The sequence below is a fragment of the Arvicola amphibius genome, chromosome 9, assembly GCF_903992535.2.
Source record: "Arvicola amphibius chromosome 9, mArvAmp1.2, whole genome shotgun sequence".
Taxonomy (NCBI): Eukaryota; Metazoa; Chordata; class Mammalia; order Rodentia; family Cricetidae; genus Arvicola; species Arvicola amphibius.
This window is the reverse complement of record NC_052055.2, coordinates 48862967-48885203: the sequence shown is the minus strand read 5'-3', so window position 1 is coordinate 48885203 and position 22237 is coordinate 48862967. Positions and strand designations below refer to the sequence as shown.

The following is a 22237-nucleotide window of genomic DNA, read 5'->3' as shown; positions in this document are numbered from 1 at the left end:
ATGAAACCTCCGCTCAGAAATCTCACTCTTGCCTTCTACTTTCCTTGTCGGTAGAGATTTGGGGTGAAGTTCAAAAGAGGGGTGGGCAATGGGGAGCATGAATAATGATGGACTTCTGTTTGAGTGTCATAACCACTTGGTTAGGAAACTGTTCTGTCTCCATAAGTGGGGAGCTGTGAGGGCCCAGTGTAGCCGGAGGCTGCTCATTCCTTCCAGACTGCCTAGACCCAAAATAATTACACAGAAACTATATTATTTAAAACACTACTTGGCCAATAGCTTAAGCGTATTGCTAGCTAGTTCTTATGTCTTAAATTAACCCATTTCTATTAATCTGTGTATTGCCACGTGATTGTGGCCTATTGGTAAGGTTTCCTCCAGCTCTGTCTCCTGCAGCGGCTCCATGGCTTTTCCCTGACTCCACCTACTCTCTCTCTACATCTCTGTTTGGATTTCCCATCTGAGTTTGCTCTGTTAAGACATTGGCCCAAAGCAGCTTTATTCATTAACTAATAAAAGCAACACACATATACAGAAGGACTTCCCACACCAGTCCAGATTCTTTTGGACCAAAGCTATAGCTGCTTCTGAGTGTATGGTTCTCTGAACACAGGAGGAACCTCCATAGATGGCCTTGTATGGACCCCATACCCTGGAGACTCTCTCTTTTCAAGAAAACATGTTTCGATGAATTTACAAGTGTGTATCATGGAACCTACAGTGAGCAGCTGCTGGCCTTTTCCTGAGATCCACTCTAGGCATCACGTCTATTGGGCTTACACAAAGTGAATGGCTTTCTGCTTTGTTTGGGTTATTTTGTTCTGGTGTTTTGAAACAGGGTCTCACTATGTAGTTCTGGCTGGCATGGGACTCACGCAGAGGTGCAGGTCTCTCTGTCTCTGGAAGCTGGAATTTAAGGCGTGTTCTACAATACTTGGTTACATAGCTTCTTTTGAATGATGCTCCGCTTCTTAGCAACCATACTCTGCGTAATCTCAGCTTCCAGCTAACTCCTTTGCTGATAAGAGGGCTTTTCCAAGTCGTTTTGCTCTCCTTTTTTCCTCTCTTGACTCTCACTATCAATCTGGCTTCAAATAGCCATCAGAAACCATCCTATGGCACAAACGTATGGGGTCTTGGCATTTTAACCACCCAATTAATTAGCCCATTATTTTGCAATTCTCATTTATGGCATGGATAAAATGTAGATAAGTCATTTTCTAGAATGTAACAGGAATGACCTCAGGTCCAATTTCCAGTGTAATTCTCCCAAGAACTTTTACTATCCACATGTCTATCCGTATTCTGGTCTTCTGAGTTTCCACCAGAACCAACCACTAAGCTTTGTTTACAATACTCAAAACCTTCTCTAGTGTGCATATCCAAACTCTTCCATGTTCCCCCTACAAACTACTTCTTAAGGCCTAAGTATCCCTGTATCAGGCTTGGTCACAGCAAGAGCCCCATTCTTTTTTTTTTGTTTGTTTGTTTTTTGTTTTTTGTTTTTCGAGACAGGGTTTCCCTGTAGTTTCTGGAGCAAGAGCCCCATTCTTTGACATAGTCTCTGTGATCAAAATTTCTTACATGAGCAAACTAGAGAGGAATTCGTTTCTTTGGCTGACTGTTCATTGTGGCCAAGAGACAGGCAGTGCAAGTATTTCCCATCAGGGCAGCCAGCAAGCAGATCAAAGGGACACATGAAGAAAGTAAGGGAATGGAATAAAGTGTCCCCGAGGTCCTGTCTCCTGTGGCATTAGTTGTCCACTAGATTCACCTCCTGAATTTTCTAAAAGCTTTCAAAATTGTCTCCCAAGCTGAAGAACGACCATTAGCCACATGAGCCTTCCAGAGGGGCACACTTCATATACGAACAGTAATGGTCAGATTACAGTTTGTCCATGTGATAAGAGCCATGATATAAAATATTGTCCAGGGGCAAATTGTTTCTCTGTGAGGGAGAGATTAGTTGGCCAGAACCCAAATAAATACTTTCTCATAAGTATCGTACATAATCATTCGAACACAAAGTTTAAGAAAGCCCCTGGCGTTCACGTTGAATGGATGAGCGTGATTCTTCATTTTCCTATTAAAATGATAATACTTCCTGGAACATTAATAAAAATAAGTTCTCTAGCAAGACAGCCTGCCTGCTTGATTGCATAATAGATTCACAGCTAAGGTTAAAATCCCCTCATTCAAATGACAGCCGGAGGTGAAGGCTATTAGCAGACGGTAAAAGCGATTGGGATGGGTGCATTTGCGCTGTCTTCAGGAGCGCTGTCTAACGACTTAAAGGAAACAGGCCTTTTGTTCCCTGATTTCCACTCCCTCGAGATGAAGAAAAATATTTTTCTAAGCTGAAGTATTACCCAATTTTTAGAAGTGTACAAGACTGGTAGAGCTGAATGGGATTAAGCAGTGTTTGTGCTCTAAGTGTTGAATAGATTACAAGAAACTTCTTTCTGAAACATGACTAATAGGCCTTGCTGTGTGAGAGGGCTGTTTCCTATAAAAGTCAAGGATGAGAACTATGAATATTTGGCTCCTCTATTTAAGAATACATTTTATCTGTCTGACTTTCTGAAAAATTTTTCCTTTAAAAAGTAAATTTATGTATACATGGATTCCTTTTGTAGTTTTTGTTTTGTTTTGTTTTGTTTGTTTTTGATTGTTTTGAGACAGGGTTTCTCTGTGTAACAGTCCCAGCTATCCAGGGAACTAGCTTTTGTAGACAAGGCTGGACTCGAACTCACAGAGATTCACCTGCCTCTGCCTCCCAAGTGCTGGGTTTAAAGACATGAACCACTATTGCCCAGCTATGGATTCTGTAGATGGTTTTCCTGTTAACAGAAGGAAGGGTGATGTATTGTCTGATGCAGGGTAGCGGAGTTTGGAATGAACTCAAACTCATACTGATTTCACCCCCGGGTGGTTTGATCTTTAGGCACTTCTCTCTGGGGCTTAGTTGATCAAATCAACTGGGTAGTTATTGCTCATTTTTTTAAAGGAACATTGACGTTGAGTACTATACTTTGGTTTTAACCTCTGTGACCTTTCTGTTTCTTATCTATAGTTTGGAAGAACTGAAGTGATTGATAATACTTTGAATCCTGATTTTGTAAGAAAATTTATTCTGGACTATTTCTTTGAAGAAAGAGAGAATCTTCGTTTTGACTTGTAAGTTCTCCTACGACATGACATTCTAAATGTGATTTTTAGAGACTACCTGAGTAGCACAGTCTAGACTGAGTCAATTGCCCTGAGTACCTGGCTGTTCCATTGGAAGGCAGCTTTACTCTGTTCAGCCAGAGACTGAAGCACAGTACTAAATATCACTTTTCCTTTTTAATACTGTTTTTGAAATATGATTTGAATAGGTTAGTGGACAGCTTAGTCATGTTGGGGAGTTCAGGTGGGCTTTCTCTCAAACCTACCTGTACTCCAGTGGGCTCCTTCAAGCTCAGAGTACTTTAAGAGAACATGTCCAGCTTAATGGCAAATGACAGATGGCTCACTTCTTCCCATGGCCTGTAAGCCTAGCACTGTATGTGTCTGCCTCGTGATGACTTCCCTTGAGCCCTTGATGCTTCATAGATATATGACTTTTTTTCTTATAATTTTTGTGGATTGGTGTTTTGCCTGATGAGGGTGTCAGGTACCCTGAAACTGGAAGCACAGACAGTCGTGAGCTACCATGTAGGTGCTGGGCCCAAGGAGACAGAACTAGCATTTTTTGTGTATTTTACATATTTTTCTATATTGATATTGAATCAAGCATATTAAAGTACTATTACCAAGGTCAACTTCCTGTCCACAGAAAGCATGAAGCCAGTTTCTCACTATGTGTAATATAATATAGTGTTTGCTTTACATATCAAAATGATGGATGCTTATGAATATCAAAAATATTTTAAGAGGTTAATGCTTTGTTTAAATTATTGAAACAATCGTGAAAACCTATTGGAACTTAAGAATACTTTTTCATAACGAAAAATAGCACCTTATTTGGAAGAGTTCTATTTTCCCTCCTAATATAAAATAAGTTCTTTACTGTTAGCAATTGTACTTATTTTACCCTGAAATCTATGTAACATATATATGCATATATAATATATTTCAGAATATATGAAAAACATGTAAAGAATCTGTAATGCTTTCTTTAAAGGGTATCAGATATTCATCAGATTTAGCAAACAAAATTTATGATGTTCACATTGGGTTTTCATTTCCACAAAACTTCTTTCCAAATAGTCAAATGAGGGGGGTGAGAAAGAAAGCGGGGAGTAACACTGACTTCTCCCTCGACCACGGAGGCTGCAGTTGTTAACACCCAGGGAAGACCCTGTGAGCATGGCTCACTGCCCCACTTGCCCAGAGCTTACCACAACTGGTTTTAAAATGCCTCTTCTCTTCTCATGGTGCCCCCTTAACTTTTCCACTCTGACTTTATTGTAAAACCAGTCACCCTTTCCTGATTCTTTGCTGTTTCCCTTTTCTTTCTCCCTCCCGCATCCATCTATATTACTCTCTTCCACTTAAAAGCAGTAAGCATTCATTATAAATGTAAGGTGACCTAACTATTTGAAAAATAAGAATTCTATTATTCCAATTAAAAAAGCTGTAATTGGTCAATCATCAGAGCTTAGTTAGACGTTGATATGTATGTGGGAATGGGAGCAAATTTTTCAGATATTTTCTTCTGTCTAAGTTTTCACATACTTTTTTCTATGCCACAGAATAGCTGTATATTTCATTTATTTTTTTAGGGTTACACGATTTTTTGTTTGTAAGAATAAAATGTATTTTATCATTTATTAATGTTCATTGCCACTGACTATTCTGCTATGGGTAACCTGGAGCAGTATCCCTGATTGCAATGGAGTGGAGATTTATTATTACTCTGATTTGCATTTTTGAACATAAAGTATTAGAGTCAAATTTCAGTATGAAAGGAAGCACACAAGACCACCCATTCTGTGTTCTGATTTGTTAAAAACTACCCTGGGGATGTACCGTCTCTGTTCTTTCTCTAAACTCTTGTTTTTTGTAGCTCTGGCTGTTTGAATCATTTCCCTGGGGTTCAGGTAGCTGTCTGCTGACAGGCACCCATTACGCTCGCAGGTGACAGCTTACACGTTTTCTCCTCTACTGTCACACTTTATCCCCTTTACTGGCATTTTGGGTTCATGTCCTTACCCAGTACCCATTGCTGTGACTGTTTCAGAAAGCAATTATGGCAGCATGACAGGAAATAGGAAGGAACTAAGGCAGGCTGCCCATACACTGTTATTTCAACTTCCCAGACATTACAGGTCTTATAGAAACCAAATAATCCTTGAACCGCAAAGATGCTCTGTAATACTAATTCATAGCACTTCATTAAAATGTCAGAATTTTTTCTGTTTTTTATGTTTTTTTCAAAAAAGAAAGCAAACTATCTTCAAGTAACATCACAATTTTATATATTTGAATAACTCAAATAAGGAAGGCCAGAAAGGGTTAATTGCGGATCTCAAAGAAAGCAACACACCCATTCTCTCAGTTCCTGTGCCTTTCTAATGGCATTTAATTCTGTTGGTTCATTTTACTGAAATGTCTCCTATAATACTTTCAATTTGATAGTAGGCTGTTTTTTATACTGCAACTTTTCTCAAGTAAATCAAATAGGGAAGACTTCATCAGTTACATAAATATGTGTATAACCACATGACTGACTTAAAAATTCTCATCTAAGTGGATTGCTTGTAAATAAAAAAGTATGCCAATTTTAGAAAATTTAGAAAATAATGAATGGACTGAAATAAAGTATCCTAGGAAAAATCAAATGTGGTCCCTAATTCACATTACCCAGACAGCTGAGAAGACTCCATTCAATGCACTGACACCAGCAGCTGTTTGAGGATGCCCTTTCTTAGCACAACAGTGTGTGATGGCCAACAAATGATTGCAAGGATCATCCCCCTGCCCCCATAGCACACCAGTGTGAAGTGGCCAGCCACCATCTTCCCCATAGCACACTGGTGTGTGGTGGTCAGTCATCACCCATCCATAGCAAACAGGTGTGAAGTGGCCAGCCATCATCTCCTGATAGCACACCAGTGTGAAGTGGCCAGCCATCATCTTCCCCATAACACACTGGTGTGAAGTGGCCAGCCATCGTCTTCCCTATAGCACACGGGTGTGAAGTGGCCAGCCATCGTCTTCCCTATAGCACACGGGTGTGAAGTGGCCAGCCATCATCTTCCCCATAGCACACTGGTGTGAAGTGGTCAATCATCATCCTCCCCATAGCACACTGGTGTGAAGTGGTCAGTCATCATCCTCCCCATAGCACACTGGTGTGAAGTGGCCAGCCATCATCCATCCATAGCACACTGGTATTAAGTAACCAACTAATAACTGCAAATGGCTTTCTGAATTGTTTTGGGTTTAGTTGATTTCTGCTGATGTATTCTTATTGCTGTGACAAAATATCTTAGAAAGCAATTAAGGGAGAAGGGATTTTTTTTGGCTTAGAATTAAGAGGAATGCTGTCTGTCTTCATATGGATGGCAAGTTAGCACAAGCAGTTTGATCTCTGATGCTAGCCAGAAGCAGAGACAGGAAGTTCTCATCTGTAGTTTTTACTCTTGACTTTAGTTCAGGGCCCCATGCCGTAGAATCAGGCCCCTCCCATTCAGGAAGGATCTTCTTACCTCCTGGGTTAAGCCTGAGTAGACACTCTCAGAAGCACATGCTAAGGTGTGTCTCCTAGGTGACTGCAAGTTCAGAATGAGGATTCACCACCACATCAGATAAAAACAACTAAATCACAGCTCTGAGCATCTGTTCTCTAGGACTCCATGGAGGAACTCGTGCTTGGTGTGTTGGAGTTCCTGGATTCAGTGCCCAGCACCACAAAAGAAAGTGTATTGTCTCAACAACCGGATGTTATGGAACATGATTCAATTTTTCAGTTCATAGAAAAAATGTAGAAGAAAAGGGAAGGAAAAATGGATAAAGAGTAAGATAAATAATAGGTAGCTAGATAGATAAATAGGCAGATGATAGTCAGACAGACAGATATTCAAACAGGCAGACAGACAGATGGAGAGAGAGAGAGAGAGAGAGAGAGAGAGAGAGAGAGAGAGAGAGAGAGAGCCTGTATTTCTGATGCCACTGGTCCATACTGTTACCATTCTGATTATGTGCCTTTTGCTGTTCTGATTGTGATTGGCCTTTTATATGTACTTAATCAGTTTTACATCATAAAATCCCCTTGTTTCTACAATACGTGTAAAACTTTTCTGTTAATTTTTATTATTTCCAGCATTCTAATAATACAGTTGTCTCACAAATACACTATTGGTGTAGCTGAAAACTCTATTGTTGGTACAAAAGGCTGCCTGTACCACAGTGACTCTGAGTAAGGCATGGAAGTGCCCAGTCACTGTGTGGGATGTGCCAGGGTATAGGAGAGACAGGATAGGATCCTTTCTGTTCTTTCATTTCCATGAATCCTGAAATCCCAAAACAGATTTGTGAGTCTAGTTTGACTGGACCAGTAAAATATTTCTTGATCAGTTAGACGACAGTAATCACGAAATGTATAACATTAATACCCCCTTGTGTTGAGAGACTTTAAAAGTTTTGTGAGGAAAATCAATCATTTTATTTGTTCTTATTGTTCTAATGTGTCCATTCTGATCTTCTCCACTGGGTAAGGACAGTGTAAAGTTCTAATTTCATGGACTTTCAACCACTTTTGTTTAGTAGAACCATCTTATTTATTTGTCAGGGCTCTTTACTTTTAAGCATTCTTTACTTTCTCCCCTCTCATTTGTTCCAGTATTCCCAAGGCAGAAAGAAGCCCAGGAAGGGAGAGGGTGTTGGTAGTTAGAGATGTGGGCTTTAACGCTCCCCAAAAATCTAGGGTTTCCCCAAGCACTGGCCTAGGAACACTACAACCCTCTTGTTCTCCTATTGAGCCACCCAGAATGCAGCAGTCTCAGCTCACAGAAAGCACTGCCTCACACTTTTCTTGATGTTCTCCTTTACCGGTGCCTTACGGGTGGGCATGCCATCTCTGGCTAGGCAAAATTTGTCTTTGCCAACTGTACCCCATGATCTTGGAGAGTAAAAGGAAACTCCCCTTCTCTCCTTTAATCCTTCCCAGGAGGGAATGGTCTGTCCCTTTAGGAATTCTAGACTGGTCACTAGTTACTAGACTGGTCATTGGGCTGTGTTCTGGTTTGTCTCCATCAGTAGCTCTTGAGCTGTGCATCATGAGATACTTAGAATAAGATTCCACTTTAGATGATAGCTGCAATTCTATAAGTATAGAAGTAACTGTAGCCAACATCTGTTCCTCTTTGTGAGAAATGCAACTTTTAGGATTCACTCAAGTGAGAGATTGTCAGTTTATCTTTCTCACCCATCTTTCTTCACAGAAGAAAGCATCATAATCAGTGATAGGAAGAAAGAGAAAAGGGAAAAGGGAAATGCTGTATTGTATGCTCATTCTGCCAAGTATAAGCATTATGCCCAATATACCCAGTGTGTCCAGTATGCCCTGTATTTCTGAAAGTTCATGACTCTCATTGTATTCTGGGATTAATAGTTACACTGGGTACACTGGATATGTTAGGTATAGTGATAATAATGGGTACACTGGGCCCACAGGCACACTGGTACACTCAATGGACTCTTCCTTTTCTTCCTTTTTCCTATTATTAATGAAAATGTTTTGTTTTTCGCAAAGATTCTACTGGGTAAACTTGAGAGTAAACTTGAACCTTAAAAGGTGGCCTTGATTTCTGGTCAGAAGTTGTGCATGAGCGTGAAAGGGTTTGGTTTAGACAAGGACTAGTGTCAGGGCAATATTATCTCATTAAAGAGTCTGGAACACTGAGGTTATTTTGGTCATGTGCATAAACTCCAGTTCATGGAGTCATCCTGGATCTCTAGGAGATCACCCATGTCCAGTAGTGACCGGTTAAAACCAATGCTTATCATATTCCCATGTAAATTCCTGTTTACAAAATTCATTTCCATTTACATAAAACACAGCTTCCCTAAGTCCTGTGATGGAGAAAAGTAGATTCTTTTGCTTCAGTGAGTTTTCACCCTTTAACGGTCGCATCTAAGCTGCCAGATAAGAATTATAATGTGTATAATATGCATAGCCTGTTAACTAGCCCTGCTTACGTTTGATATCCAGAGAAGAAACCTCCATTTTAAAGAGATTTTGTAGTCGCTGGAGAGACATTGAGATACCACTGATTCAAAGAAAAGATAAATTTGTAAATTCTCAACAATGCGCTTTATAGACTTTTGGTTACATAGAATTCAAGTGACCCAAAAGGTCTCAATTGTATCATTGGGTTATTTTGAAATTAAAAAGGTGTTAGTTTTAATGTCCCATTGGTTTTGTTCAAATTACCTTTTATGTTTGTGTATTCTAGGAAACATTATTTTTAGCTGTATTTTGTAGACATAATTTGAATTTTACACTTTAATTTTTCAGATATGATGTTGATTCAAAGAGTCCCAATTTATCCAAACATGTAAGTTCATATTTTTTATTATTATATATGTCTTATGGTTATTTGTTATTATATTTATGCTCATTTGATAATTAAAAATTATATGCCCAGACTGCTGATGTGCTTTGATTTTCATAAAAAGTAATGTTTTGAAGGAATGCTGAAATCCTATTTAGAAGGAACTTTTTGAAAGAAAGTACCTTCAATAGATACAATGGGTCAGTGTTTCCAGTTCGTCTATTTAAGAAGTGGGTCTGTTGTATATCAGGTTGGGCACACGGCAACAGTGAACCAGGTTGTCCTTGTTGTCTCCACTTCGGAGACATTGGGGAGTACATGGGTTCCAGGCAGAGCCATGCCCCGCTCCCCTAGTTGTTCAGCAGAATTTCCTTTCGTGCTGGTCTCTTAAGAGTGTAAGGCATTCTCATCCTCAGGTCAAGATGTGCCCGTTTCCCCAGTCTCCATTCTCCAGACCGTAACTGAGAAGATGAGAATGAGGTACTTGGGCAAATACTAATTTATCTGCTCATTATTGACATGAAAGACTAAAATTAGATCAAACCAAGGAGCAAGGTCCATTGGCTGTGTTTCTGCTGCTGTGGCAGAGAAACTGTCTTGACAAACAGCGAGGTAGAGTAGAAAGGGGCTTGTTTTGACTTACAGTTCTTTAGGGAATGGCAAGAGCTGGCAGCAGGAGCCTGAAGCAGGCTGAGCAGCCAGGAAGTGAGTGATTGATGACATTATACCCACACACCAGGAGGGGGGGGGGTGGATACCAAACTGTGAAATGCTAATGGCTGTTAGGGTCCAGCAAACTTATGAAAAGAGGTCAGTGGGGCTCAAAGTGAAATCTGAATCCACCCCTGTAGGATTAGCAGCCCATAGTGGGAGGGAAGCTAGATGCATACTTTGTTGAATGCTATAAATAGAGTAGTTGGGCATATGATATCCATTGTAGCATAGAGAGAAGGTGTGTGATTCAATGGAGAGAGAAAGTTAGGAGCCAATCACAATCTAAAAGACAGATTTGGGTAGTTAAAACATCACTTTCTTTAGTTCACAAAGGGAGGTATAAAATTTAATTGTGTAATAAATAACAGAGTGAAATCATGTTAAGAAATATGAAAAGAACCATCTAAGTGGTGACTTTTCTATAAGTTAAAAAAGTTCTGTAATATGCTGTTTCCTTCCCATCAGTAAAGGTCACTGTAGTGGCCATGCTATGAGCTTTTTATGATGGGTGTGTAGCATTGTGTTGGGGCATCAAGGATGTGCTGCTCTTTATAATGAGTTCATAGTGTTGTGCCTTTGTATTGAGAATGTGCTGTTCTCTATTATAGGTTCATAGCATTGTGCGTGGGCATTGTGAATGTTTTCAGTCTATGATGGGCTCACAGCATCATGGTCGGACATTGTGAATGTGCTGCTTTCTTTGATGGGTTCATAGCATTGTGACTGGGCATCAAGAATGTATGTGTTTGCATAGCTTGCTATTGTAAATTTTCTAAATATTCTTGGAAGAGCCAGGAGAAGAACCATAGCTTCTAGGCATGGTTGTTTTGTTAGAAAGAAGGAGTAGAATCTACTCATCCACATGGACCAGGATCATCCCAAAGATGTGAGGCAAAGCTTGGCTTTCTGGTCAGATGCTGGGAACTGGAGAGTGGGCGGGGACAAGCACTGTTTTCTCTCTTCTTCCCTGTCCCTCTGATGACACATGATCATTTGATTCATTACCTTTTCTAAGCTTCCATTCCCCAATGACCATATGTCCGTGTTTACTCATTATCATATCACATGGGAATGAGGCCTCCCATCCTTTTATTGGGCATAGAATGAGTTACCATTTACCTGGGAAATAATTTCTGCATTTCTTGATTGTTGGTTTGTTTTAGTACACACTTCTCTTCAGAGATGTATGTAATACCTGAGCAGTTAGAGACATGACCATGGAGATGAATGTTTGGAGGATTTGTATGAAGGCGCTAACATGTAGTCCTTATCATGGTAGATGCCTTGCATTCAAAGAAGAATATATATGGGGTATGGTAGCTCAGACATGACTGAATATATCTTCCTTCAATAAGCAGAGATAATAGACATTATGATATAATATAAAATATATGCCTTCTGAAATGTGTGATTGAATATATTTTTCAAATGTTTATTTTGCAGAAAAAAAAAGTTTTTCTACTTCCTTACAAAATGATTTCAGGGTTCTCTCATCCCAAAATGCTTTGTGGGATTGGAAAGATGACTTGGCACTTAAGAGTGTATACTACTCTTGCAAAGGAACTGATTTCTGTTCCCAGCACTCACATTGGGTGGCTCACAACCCATTATAACTCCAGCTCCTTGGGGATCAAGGTCCTTGTTCTCTGTGGCACCTGTACTCACATACGCATACCTCCACACAGATACATACATACAGACAGACAGACAGACAGACAGACATGTCATTAAAAGTGATATTTTCTAAAATTCTCATTTTAATTTGATACTTCTTTACCCACATAGATCGTCTTCTACCCTGTGTACTCATCATTCATCTTTACTGGCCATCCTGGATTCCATTCTGATTTCTTTCTTTACTTTTCTCTTTACAACTAATTTGATTCTAGTGTTTATCTCTAAAACTACTCTGATGTGATCAAGATAGTGACCACTTCCCAGTTGTCACTGTATGCATCCTTATTCTTCTGTGCAGAACTCACCCTTATCTATAAGGAAATACTTATTTCCCCTAAACTGCATGGGAAGGGAACCTTCCCCTCTAGACTCATCAAAGCCTACAGTTTCTCTTCTGCTTCCCAGGTCTTAATATCAACGTCTTTCGTGTCTTGTTTTTTAATTTTTATCTCAGCTCACTGTGTAAAAGTTTCTTCAGGATAGCACGCACATTTCTATGCTTTATGAGATTTTGGAGTGTCTGATTTTGAACTCACAAACAAACCCAATATTCAATTCCTTGTTAAATTTTTTTCCAGTAGATATTCTCCTGAAATCTGAAATTAAATGCCTATAGTTTGTTATCTTTCTGGTGATGTCTCTTTTCTCTGGGAACCTAATTCCTTCTCAGTTCTCTTACAGTTTTAGTGTGCTGTTGAAATCTTTCCAACTAATACACATTTGGCAAATGTTCAATCTTGGTCATGCCAAAGGAATTCTTTCTGTCTTATTGCCTTTCTTGCTGGTTCTCTTTACCTTTCGCCTTAAATACTGTATAGCCTCTTATATTCCACACAGTTCATATTATCTAAATAATCTTCATTGCTATATAATATATTCAAAATATATTCTGGAGCCAGCAGATGGTTCAGTAAGTAAAGGTTCTTGCTGTTAGCCTGACACTTTGAGTTTGCTGCCTAGTACCCACATCTTTAAGGAAAGAATCAACTCCCACAGATTTTCCTCGGATCTCCACCCATGACCTCCACACAGCACACCCAAGCACATACACATGTTTACACATCACAAAAAACAAGCGCAAATGCATGTGCATGCATGTGCACACACATACAGAATAAGTCCAATTAAAAATTTAAAAACTGTATATTCAGTAGACAACACAAATGAGTCAATAAATGCCCGAGCATTTATTGGCATGTACAAAGCAGAAAGATAAGTGGGTTTGAATTATTATAAGAATTGCTAAGATGATCGCCTTGGGTTTCTTAGAAATTAATAATAACAAAAACTCTTTCTTATTTGAAAGCTTTGAAGTACAGATTTTAGGTAAAAAGCACATAAGGCCTCCAACCCCAAGCAATTTATAAAGACACATTTCGAAGATAAGAGGAGCCAATCAGTAAGCTAGGCCTATCTCCAGAGAGATGATCTCTTAATAGCAGAGTTGTCTACCTGCCAGCTGTGCAGAGCGAAATACAAATCAGAGTCCTTTAGAAAGCACAGCTAAGTGCACAATCCCCATGTGGAGTGGACTCACTTACTTGTTTTTGCGAAAGAGATTTGGTAACAAATCATTTCTTGGAAACAGATTTTATTTTATTTTTTTTGGGGGTTTTTTTTTTTTTTTTTCGAGACAGGGTTTCTCTGTGGCTTTGGAGCCTGTCCTGGAACTAGCTCTTGTAGACCAGGCTGGTCTTGAACTCACAGAGATCCGCCTGCCTCTGCCTCCCGAGTGCTGGGATTAAAGGCGTGCGCCACCACCGCCCGGCTGGAAACAGATTTTAAAGACTTTTGTTTTAAAATTTTAATCATTGATATTTTGGAAGAACTTCCTTTTTAGGATGATTTTGTCTGGCATCTGATAGTTAAGGATCTTGGGTTATATATCTGTTATAGCAGAATATGGTGGCACATACCTTTAATTCCAGCCCTCAGGAAGTAGAAATGGGTAGATATATCTGACCTTAAGGCCAGGTTGTTCTACATAGCAAGTTCCAGACTAGCCAGGGACACACAGTGAGATTCTAACCAAAAAACAAACAAACAAGCAAACAAACAAATAAAAAGTCATAATAATATCAGGGAAAATAGAGATAGAAAGTAGACCTGTAGCTTTGGTTTGGAATATTATTATAAGAAACTCCAACAGAATTTTAATAAGCCTATCTGGTAGTTGGAAAGCTTCCAGAGGGGAAATAACTGATTCTGTGTGAAGGGTGATGAAATCCAGGTCTCATTTTATCATGTGATTGATTCTCATTATGGTTCTCTGGATTAATACTTTGCTAAAGTATTTTCTTCCACAGATGTTAGGTAGTGAGAATAAAATATAAAATTCTCCAAGGCCCTTGTGAGCCCAGTCATCTTGATATTGTTTGTAGAACTACATTCCATATTTTCATTTGCATAATCTAATTCAGTCAGCTCAGCAATTCACAGAAGGGTTAAGAATAAGCTCATAGTTGGTGTGTAGCACAAATAATAAAAACCCAAAGGCAGATACTGGGCTTCAACCTGAAGATCAGAAAAGCAAAGCAGGCAGCCATTGGCTCTTACCTTTTCCTCAGACCAAAAATGGGTGATCCTACCTCCATGAATCCTCAGATTGAGACTGAGAGAGACCTGTCTACTCCCATATTATATTCCTCTCTAGTGCTGGAATTAAAGGCAAACACCATCACTGCCCAGTCTCTATGGCTAACTAGTGTGGCTGCTTTGCACTGATATTCAGACAAGTGTTGTTTAATAAAACACAAACAATATACCACTATATTTCCCCTTTTTGCCCAAAATAAAAATGGTATAACTAATATAAGAAAAATTAAATACAATAAGCACAATAACTATTTATAATATATCTAGGCAATAAATACATCAACAATGTCTAGTCTATTTGTTTGACAAATTCAGAGAAAACACTTCATTATCTATCCTTTGAGTTCAATGTCTTGTACGTAATATACTTCTTCATAACTTGTTTTCTGTGTCTGGTAGACAAGGAAACTATAACTATCTAGTCTTCAACTCTCTCAGAGACTCGCTGGAAAGTTGGCTGGTATTTCTAGACAGTCACCCAAAGTTCCTCTGCAATATTGGGGCATCCATCTTCAGCCTAAAGGTTTATCATATCTGACAGACTTTTCTATAAAGCAGGATATTCTGAACAGCTGTCCCACCTTGTCTTGACAATGTTTGCCAGTCACTCTCTTTTGTGTTCTGATTGTCTAAGTAGGGCAACATACTGTCAGCAGCCGAGGCAAAGGCATTTTCTCGACCACTGCTTCACTTTTGCCAAAAAGAAAGCGAATTTCATGTGGAGTTTCCTTGAGTCCATTATCTTCTCTGAAGTAGATTAATGCTTCCAGGATCAGACATGTTTCATTGTCTTTAAAAAAAACTATATTATTAAAACATATTAGGTGCCATATTCTGTATATCTCTGAGCTATTTGAAGATGACCTGTCTATCTGAAGTTTATCTTTGTTTGACCTTGAAAACATACCTAATGTGGCTGCAAGTTTGATTACAATAGGTGGTTAACTACTAACCTGCATTTCCTTATTATTCTAAACAGTTGGTAATGATAATTTTCAAGGACTAGAAATTTACACTCCAACTTCAAAATCAGCTTTGATTTTTAGTTAAACTAGACCTACGGGGCGGGGGGACTATATGTCTGTAGATAGCAGCAGAAACAAACAGTTGGGAAGATTTGTCCTTTTTCTTCAGATATCTTATTTGTCCAATGGTCTTCAGATTTCTTAACTAGATGCCTTTATTCTCCTGAAAATGCAGAAGCAAAACACTTCCTTGACCCTAATTTTGGGGGATTCTCTTTTGGCAAGCTATATCTGATAAAATGAAAAGCATTTGTTAGTTTTATAGGTTAGTTAAGATTAAACATCACGATGTTTAATGAACTATCATCTCTTCTAATTAAGAGGTGTCTCTTATTCAGATCAAATCATTTTAATTTTTATAGTATCCATAGCTTTTCTTCTTCTTTGGAAACAAAAGCAAAACCCTTTTTCCCAAGGTAATACATGTTCTAGTTTCCATTCTGAGGTCAGTATATCTTTAAAGAATATTGACTGATTTAATTCAATTGTTTTTTATACTATCCAATGTCTCTCCACAGATGTTGTTCCTTATTAGCATTAAAAAATTCAAAGATAATAAAAACTTATGCAATCTATTTCTGGGGGTATTTATCATCCCTTTTGGTTTATGTAACATATCTATTAGAGTTCAGTTTGATCTTTGTATAACTGCCCACCCTATAAGATTGTGTGATATAATTGTAATATGGTTTGTATATAGCAAACAAAAAACTGCTTTGTTTTCTTAGAGTCATATGCTGGAGGATTGTCTTCTTTATTTGTACAACTGTAGCCATGATGGTCATAACTTCTAGCAAATGTGTGATTACCAAATCAGCCTTTTCCAAGATCAAAACATTTGCCCATTGAAAACCTGAATAGGTATCAATGGTATGGTGTACATATTTTAGTTTTCCAAATTCTACAAAATGGAACACATCCATCTGCCAGATTTCATTCCTTTGAGTACCCTTTGGGTTACTTCCTGCAGATAGTAGAGTTTGGTTGTATAAAGAAAAAGTAAACTACTTCCTTATAATTACCTTGGCTTGTTGCCATATGATGGAAAAGTCTTTTTCTAAGCTTTTGCTGTTGACGTGATGTTTTTTTGTGAAATTCTGAGGCCTTCAGCACATTTCCAATCAGCAATTGGATGATTTCTATATTATCTTATGGTAGAGAACCTGGCAGACCCATATGGAATCAGATTGTGTTATTTCTTATGAAATAATTCCTATTCCTGATTGTATCTTGTAACTGAATAAATAATAAAGTCAATTTTGTATCATCTGGCATAAATTCATCAGTTTCAATAGGCAAAATGTCTTTCTGCATATTATCAATCAGTAACTATTTTGAGAGGTTCTTTAAAATCCCTTAGTATCCTGATAATAGCATAGAATTCTGACTTTTGGACAGAATCATAAGGGCTTTGATCTACTTTACTTAAATTTTCTGATTTGTAACCTGCCATTCCTGATTTATTTGCATTAGCATAGAATGTAGGGACTTCCAGTTTTTGGTGTGTCCAGTACAGTGAGAGGAAGGATCTCATTAGCTCTCTTTATAACTTGAATTCTCTTGCTTTTGGGATAGTTGTTGTTAATCTATCCTTAAAAATTACTACAAGCTCTTTGCCAGGGTTCTCAATTTTATCATTATTAATAGGTACTACAATTTCTGCTGGGTCTATTTTTGCCAATTGACAAAGTCTTGAATTTTTTTTAAGAATCAACTCAGAGACATTTTCTACATAAGTTTTTTTTTTTTTTTTTTTTTTTTACTTTTTTGCTCAGTTTATGTGGCAAAAGTTTTATTCTTTTTTAAGGCCTTATTTATTTATTTTTATTATAAATTTCCTCCTCCCATTTCCCTCCCCCTCTCCCCAATCCCCTCCTTCTCCCTCTCTAGTCCAAAGAGCAGTCAGGGTTCCCTGCCCTGTGGGAAGTCCAAGGTCCTCCCCCCTCAATCCAGGTCTAGGAAGGTGTGCATCTAAACAGACTAGGCTCCCACAGAGCCAGTACATGCAGTAGGATCAAAACCCAGTGCCATTGTCCTTGGTTTCTCAGTCAGCTCTCACTCTCCGCCACATTATTCTAAGATTATATCTTCCCTTTCCATTAAAATTCCTGTAAGGAAATTTTTGGAGGGTAATATGACCAGAATGCAGTTAAGATTCAAATCCACAAGATCATCCACATGTGCCTTCTGTAATTTCTCTTCAATCAAAGCCAATTTTCTCTCATCTTCATCTGATAATTCTCTGGGAGTATTTAAGTCCTTTTCACCATCTAAGGCTTTGTTTAGATGAAACAGTTCATCAGATTTTTTCCCCCAGTAGTGCACCATAGATGGGAAATGTCTCCTAGCAATCTTTGGAAGTCATTAAGAATCTGAAGTCTCTATTGATTTGCAGCTTTGGGGTCTAATTTTTTTCTTTTTGTAAGCTGATTCTATAGCCTAAATAATTAATAGATTCCCCTATTTGGATTTTTCCAGAGTAATTTATAATCCCCAACAAGACAAAATTTTCTTACTTCTTAAAATTTTTTTATTTAGTTTTTCTAAGGCCTGTATTTAGCACTCAGATTAATCAACTTTTTAGTGATACATCAGAATTGATAAAGCTGATAATGTTTACAATTGACATTGCATAAATCCCATCTAAATTAGATATCCTGTCATTTAATCATTCCATTTTCAAACTGTCCAGCATATTATTATACAGCAATCCAAATCCCCCCACTATCATGTTGTTTTCCATTTTTAAGTATGTGAAAAACTCTCTCTTTAAACTAATTACTGCCTTTAAGAGTTCCCCATTGCCTTACCAAATCTGCTCCCAGTGTTGGCATGGATGTGAGGCTTATTGCTGCTGTGTAGAACAGTAAAAGCATGACTGGATTTCAAGCCAGCTATCTAGTTTAGTAGCAGCCCAAGAAGGGAGATTGGGGAGAGCCCACCAGGACAGGAAAAAGAAAAGCCTTGTTGGTAGGGCAGTGACTCTGTGTAGCTCCAGTCTCTGCAGATGGCTATAAAGCTACAGGTAAAGGCTTCTTCATCAATTTGTACCCTAAATATTGTGTGCTAAAGGTAGCATGAATAATAAAATTTCAGGGACAGATATGGGGGTTCAACCTGAAGATCTACTGGCTCTTACCTATACCTCAAACTGAAAATGGGTGATCCTGCCTCCGTGAATCCTCAGATTGAGACTGAGAGAGACCTGTCTCCTCCCATTTTATATTTCTCTCTAGTACTGGGATTAAAAGCATGCACCACCACTGCCTGGCCTCTATGGCTAACTATTGTGGCTGCTGGGATTAAAGGTGTGTACCACCACTGTCTGGTCTGTACGGTTGACTAGTGTGGCTGTTTTGCACTGGTCTTCAGGCAAGCTTTATTTGCCAAAACACAAATGATACCCTGCTACAGGTGTGTCTAGGATTCCTGTTGGTATTCCATACTATTTGGCATTAAAACTACACAGTGAGTGGAAATGCGCGGTCACGAGACAAGCCACAATGATTTGGTCTCCTGCTGGACATCAGAAGATGCCACTGAAATTCTTGTTTCAAATGTAGTGACAATTCACTGGTTTCCTTTGGCCGTCCATCACTAACCTTCATTGCAAGCATCTTTGTTCTTTACTGCATTCCCTAACTTACTGCATATAAACTCCTTCCTGTAAGTTCATTTTATTTTATAATTTTATTTGAAAACTAAATGCTTGGGCCATGAAATGTGCTTTCTCATAGGAGCAGGTTCACATTTGGAACCTGGTTGTTTTGTTCGGCTGTAATGCTCAGTGCAGTGGTTACTTTTCTCATCTCTGAGACTAAATACCTTCCAAACGTTAACAAAATATCTAAAGGAATTAACATAAGGGAGGAAAGTTGTTAGGGGCTCATGTTTGGTAGGAAGCCAGTTAGTTATGTCATGGCAGCTGACCTGGCCTCAGCCTGAAGAGAAACAGTCCCAGGCTACACCTCTCCACAGCTCATTCCAAAAGAAACTTTAGGGACCCCCTCCCCATGCAGGGTTCCATAGACTTGAAAAAAGAGAACCACTATGTGGGGACCAGTGTTCAGATATGTGAGACATTTGGGAGCATTACATATTAAAACCATAACACACATTAATCTACATACAATTTAACTGAATTTGATGTGTGTATCTGTATAGTCATTTCAGGAGAATTTGTGTTTGAGTTAACTCTTGCATTATGAGAGCAGAGAGAGCCGTGAACAGTGCAAAGAGTACCTCATCTCCAACACCTGACACTTTGTCACTGTAGAGGTAAGTAGAGTGGGCCAGTTTATCCAGTGAACACAGACGCAAAATGAGTTCTTTTCCTTATAGCATATATACTGATGGATACTTATGGCACAATACACACACACACACAGAGAGAGAGAGAGAGAGAGAGAGAGAGAGAGAGAGAGAGAGAGAGAGAGAGAGAGAGAGAAGAGAAGAGAAGAGAACAATCTGAGATTCCTTTCCACGCAATATGGCTGTACTGTCATTCTCAAGACTATGTACTTACTGAATATAGAGTTTATAAGAGAGGGGAGAGGAGGTACTGAATATTTTAGTAAGATATTCTAGTTCAAAAAAGGATCAGCAATACAAAGTCGTTGAGGCCGGAAGGGTTGGAGTGCACTGCTGTGGCCGTCTGTAAATGTTGATGCGAGCCTGTAGATTCCATGTGAAAGGGGCATATAAATCCGGGATGCTGCAGTTTTATAGGCCATGCTTCTAAAGGTTTCGGGATTTGTTGTTGTATGCTGCTGGAGGGTGATGTGATTTGATTTATGCATCTTAATGATGTGTGCCTGCTGAAGTGAAGAATGAGGTCAGAGAAGCAAGATTGCCATAAAGGATAACAGTTATGAATCTGTTGTAATTTGACTGCATGAGTCACATTTGACAATTAAAGCCACTGAAGTGATAAAAGCCGTCCCATCTGGAATGTATTATGGCTGTTTGATTACAGCTGACTTCTCTGTTAGATGGAAAATGAGAGGCATTGCATGGCTCTCTTGAGTACTGGTGAGAGTACCTGGGTAGACAGTGAAATCAACTACCAAGTGACTGAGGCTAGGGATGAGGATGTAGGAACACTTGGGAAAGAGATTTTGAGTTAAGATGTTCCCCTTCCACCCCACTAAACTTCCAAATGCAGACACTGGCTAGGTGATGTTCAAAGACTACAGGCAGGGGTCTGGAAAGCACCAATCAAGAGACTTAGGACTTTGAATACTTTAAAGAGAATATAAGCAGAGAAAATAAGATGACAGGTTCTTGAGGGAACTGACGGCTTCAGAGATCCTGTTGGGAAACATAACCAGAATCCTCATTTTCTAAGCCTGTTACTACATGCCACAGCTGGCTCCAGCCCAGGCAATGCTTTATGGTGCACTCAGGCTCGTGATGGTCCACTTCCTTGTTTGCTCTGCTCTAACCCTCCCTTCCTCATCCCTGCTTCCTGTTCCTTGAGTAACCATATGCACTGTTGTACCATATACACTGTTGTCCCGTATACATTGTTGTCTTATATGCATTGTAGTCCCATATACATTGTTGTCTTATATGCATTGTTGTCCTATATATACTGTTGTCCCGTATACATTGTTGTCTTATATACATTGTAGTCCCGTATACATTGTTGTCTTATATGCATTGTTGTCCTATATATACTGTTGTCCCATATACATTGTTGTCTTATATACATTGTTGTCCTATATATACTGTTGTCCCATATACATTGTTGTCTTATATACATTGTAGTCCCATATACATTGTAGTCCCATATACATTGTTGTCCTATATATACTGTTGTCCCATATACATTGTTGTCTTATATACATTGTTGTCCTATATATACTGTTGTCCCATATACATTGTTGTCTTAGGAACAGTGTTGCTCTTGGGGCTTTTCTGGTTCAAATAGTTACATGTTTTTTCACCCTCACATTGATCGGTCACTTTTTGAGGATTTTATCCAAGAGCACACAGTGTTTACATCTTTTCCACCCATTCTGCTCCTTTAATTTCTTCTGGTCCCCCAACCTTTCATATACTTAAAACGTCTTTATTAAATTATTTCTCCCTCTTCTTCTCCTCTCTCCAACCCCTCCCATGTCCCTGTCTCTACTCCCTCTCAAATTCATGGCCTCTTTTTAAAACTACTATTGTTACACATGAACCTGCACATGTGTGTGTGCATGTGAATGCACATATATGTATATACATATATGTGAATGAATATATTTTTGGCACTTTACCCCTTGGTATTGGATGACCACTAAGACAGTTTGTTCTGAGGATGACTAACTCTGTTTCTCTCAGCAACTGAGAGATGCCTGTAGTTCTTCATCTATAGGTAAGACATGGTCAGATTTCCCCAATTCAAGTTGGCTTGTTATCCCATGTTGTTACTTTTCAGGTTTGTTATTGTATAGGTAGCTGTACTGCTGGGATTTCATAGGCATATCTTCACTGTCATATATAGAGGACACACTGTCACAGCAGGCTTCCTGTTCTTTTTGCTCTTACAACCTTTCTCTCCCCTCTTCTACAACGTTCCCTGAGCCTTAGGTGTAGGAGTTGTGGTAATAACAATTGGGGTGGGCACTGCATGGCCAGTTGTCCTCTGCCTTTTGATCAGTTGTAGCTTTTTCTAATGGTCTCAATCTGCTTGGG

At 38.9% G+C, this 22237-nt stretch overlaps 1 protein-coding gene across 1 annotated transcript in view; it reads left to right on the top strand.

Moving 5' to 3' along the window:
• Positions 1-22237, top strand: part of Cpne8 (copine 8) — a 191898-nt gene that overhangs the window by 46072 nt on the left and 123589 nt on the right. Inside the window, exons 4-5 of the mRNA XM_038343526.1 lie at positions 3074-3177; positions 9506-9545. Of these exons, the coding sequence (XP_038199454.1) occupies positions 3074-3177; positions 9506-9545 (144 nt within the window). The remainder of the gene's footprint in view (positions 1-3073; positions 3178-9505; positions 9546-22237) is intronic.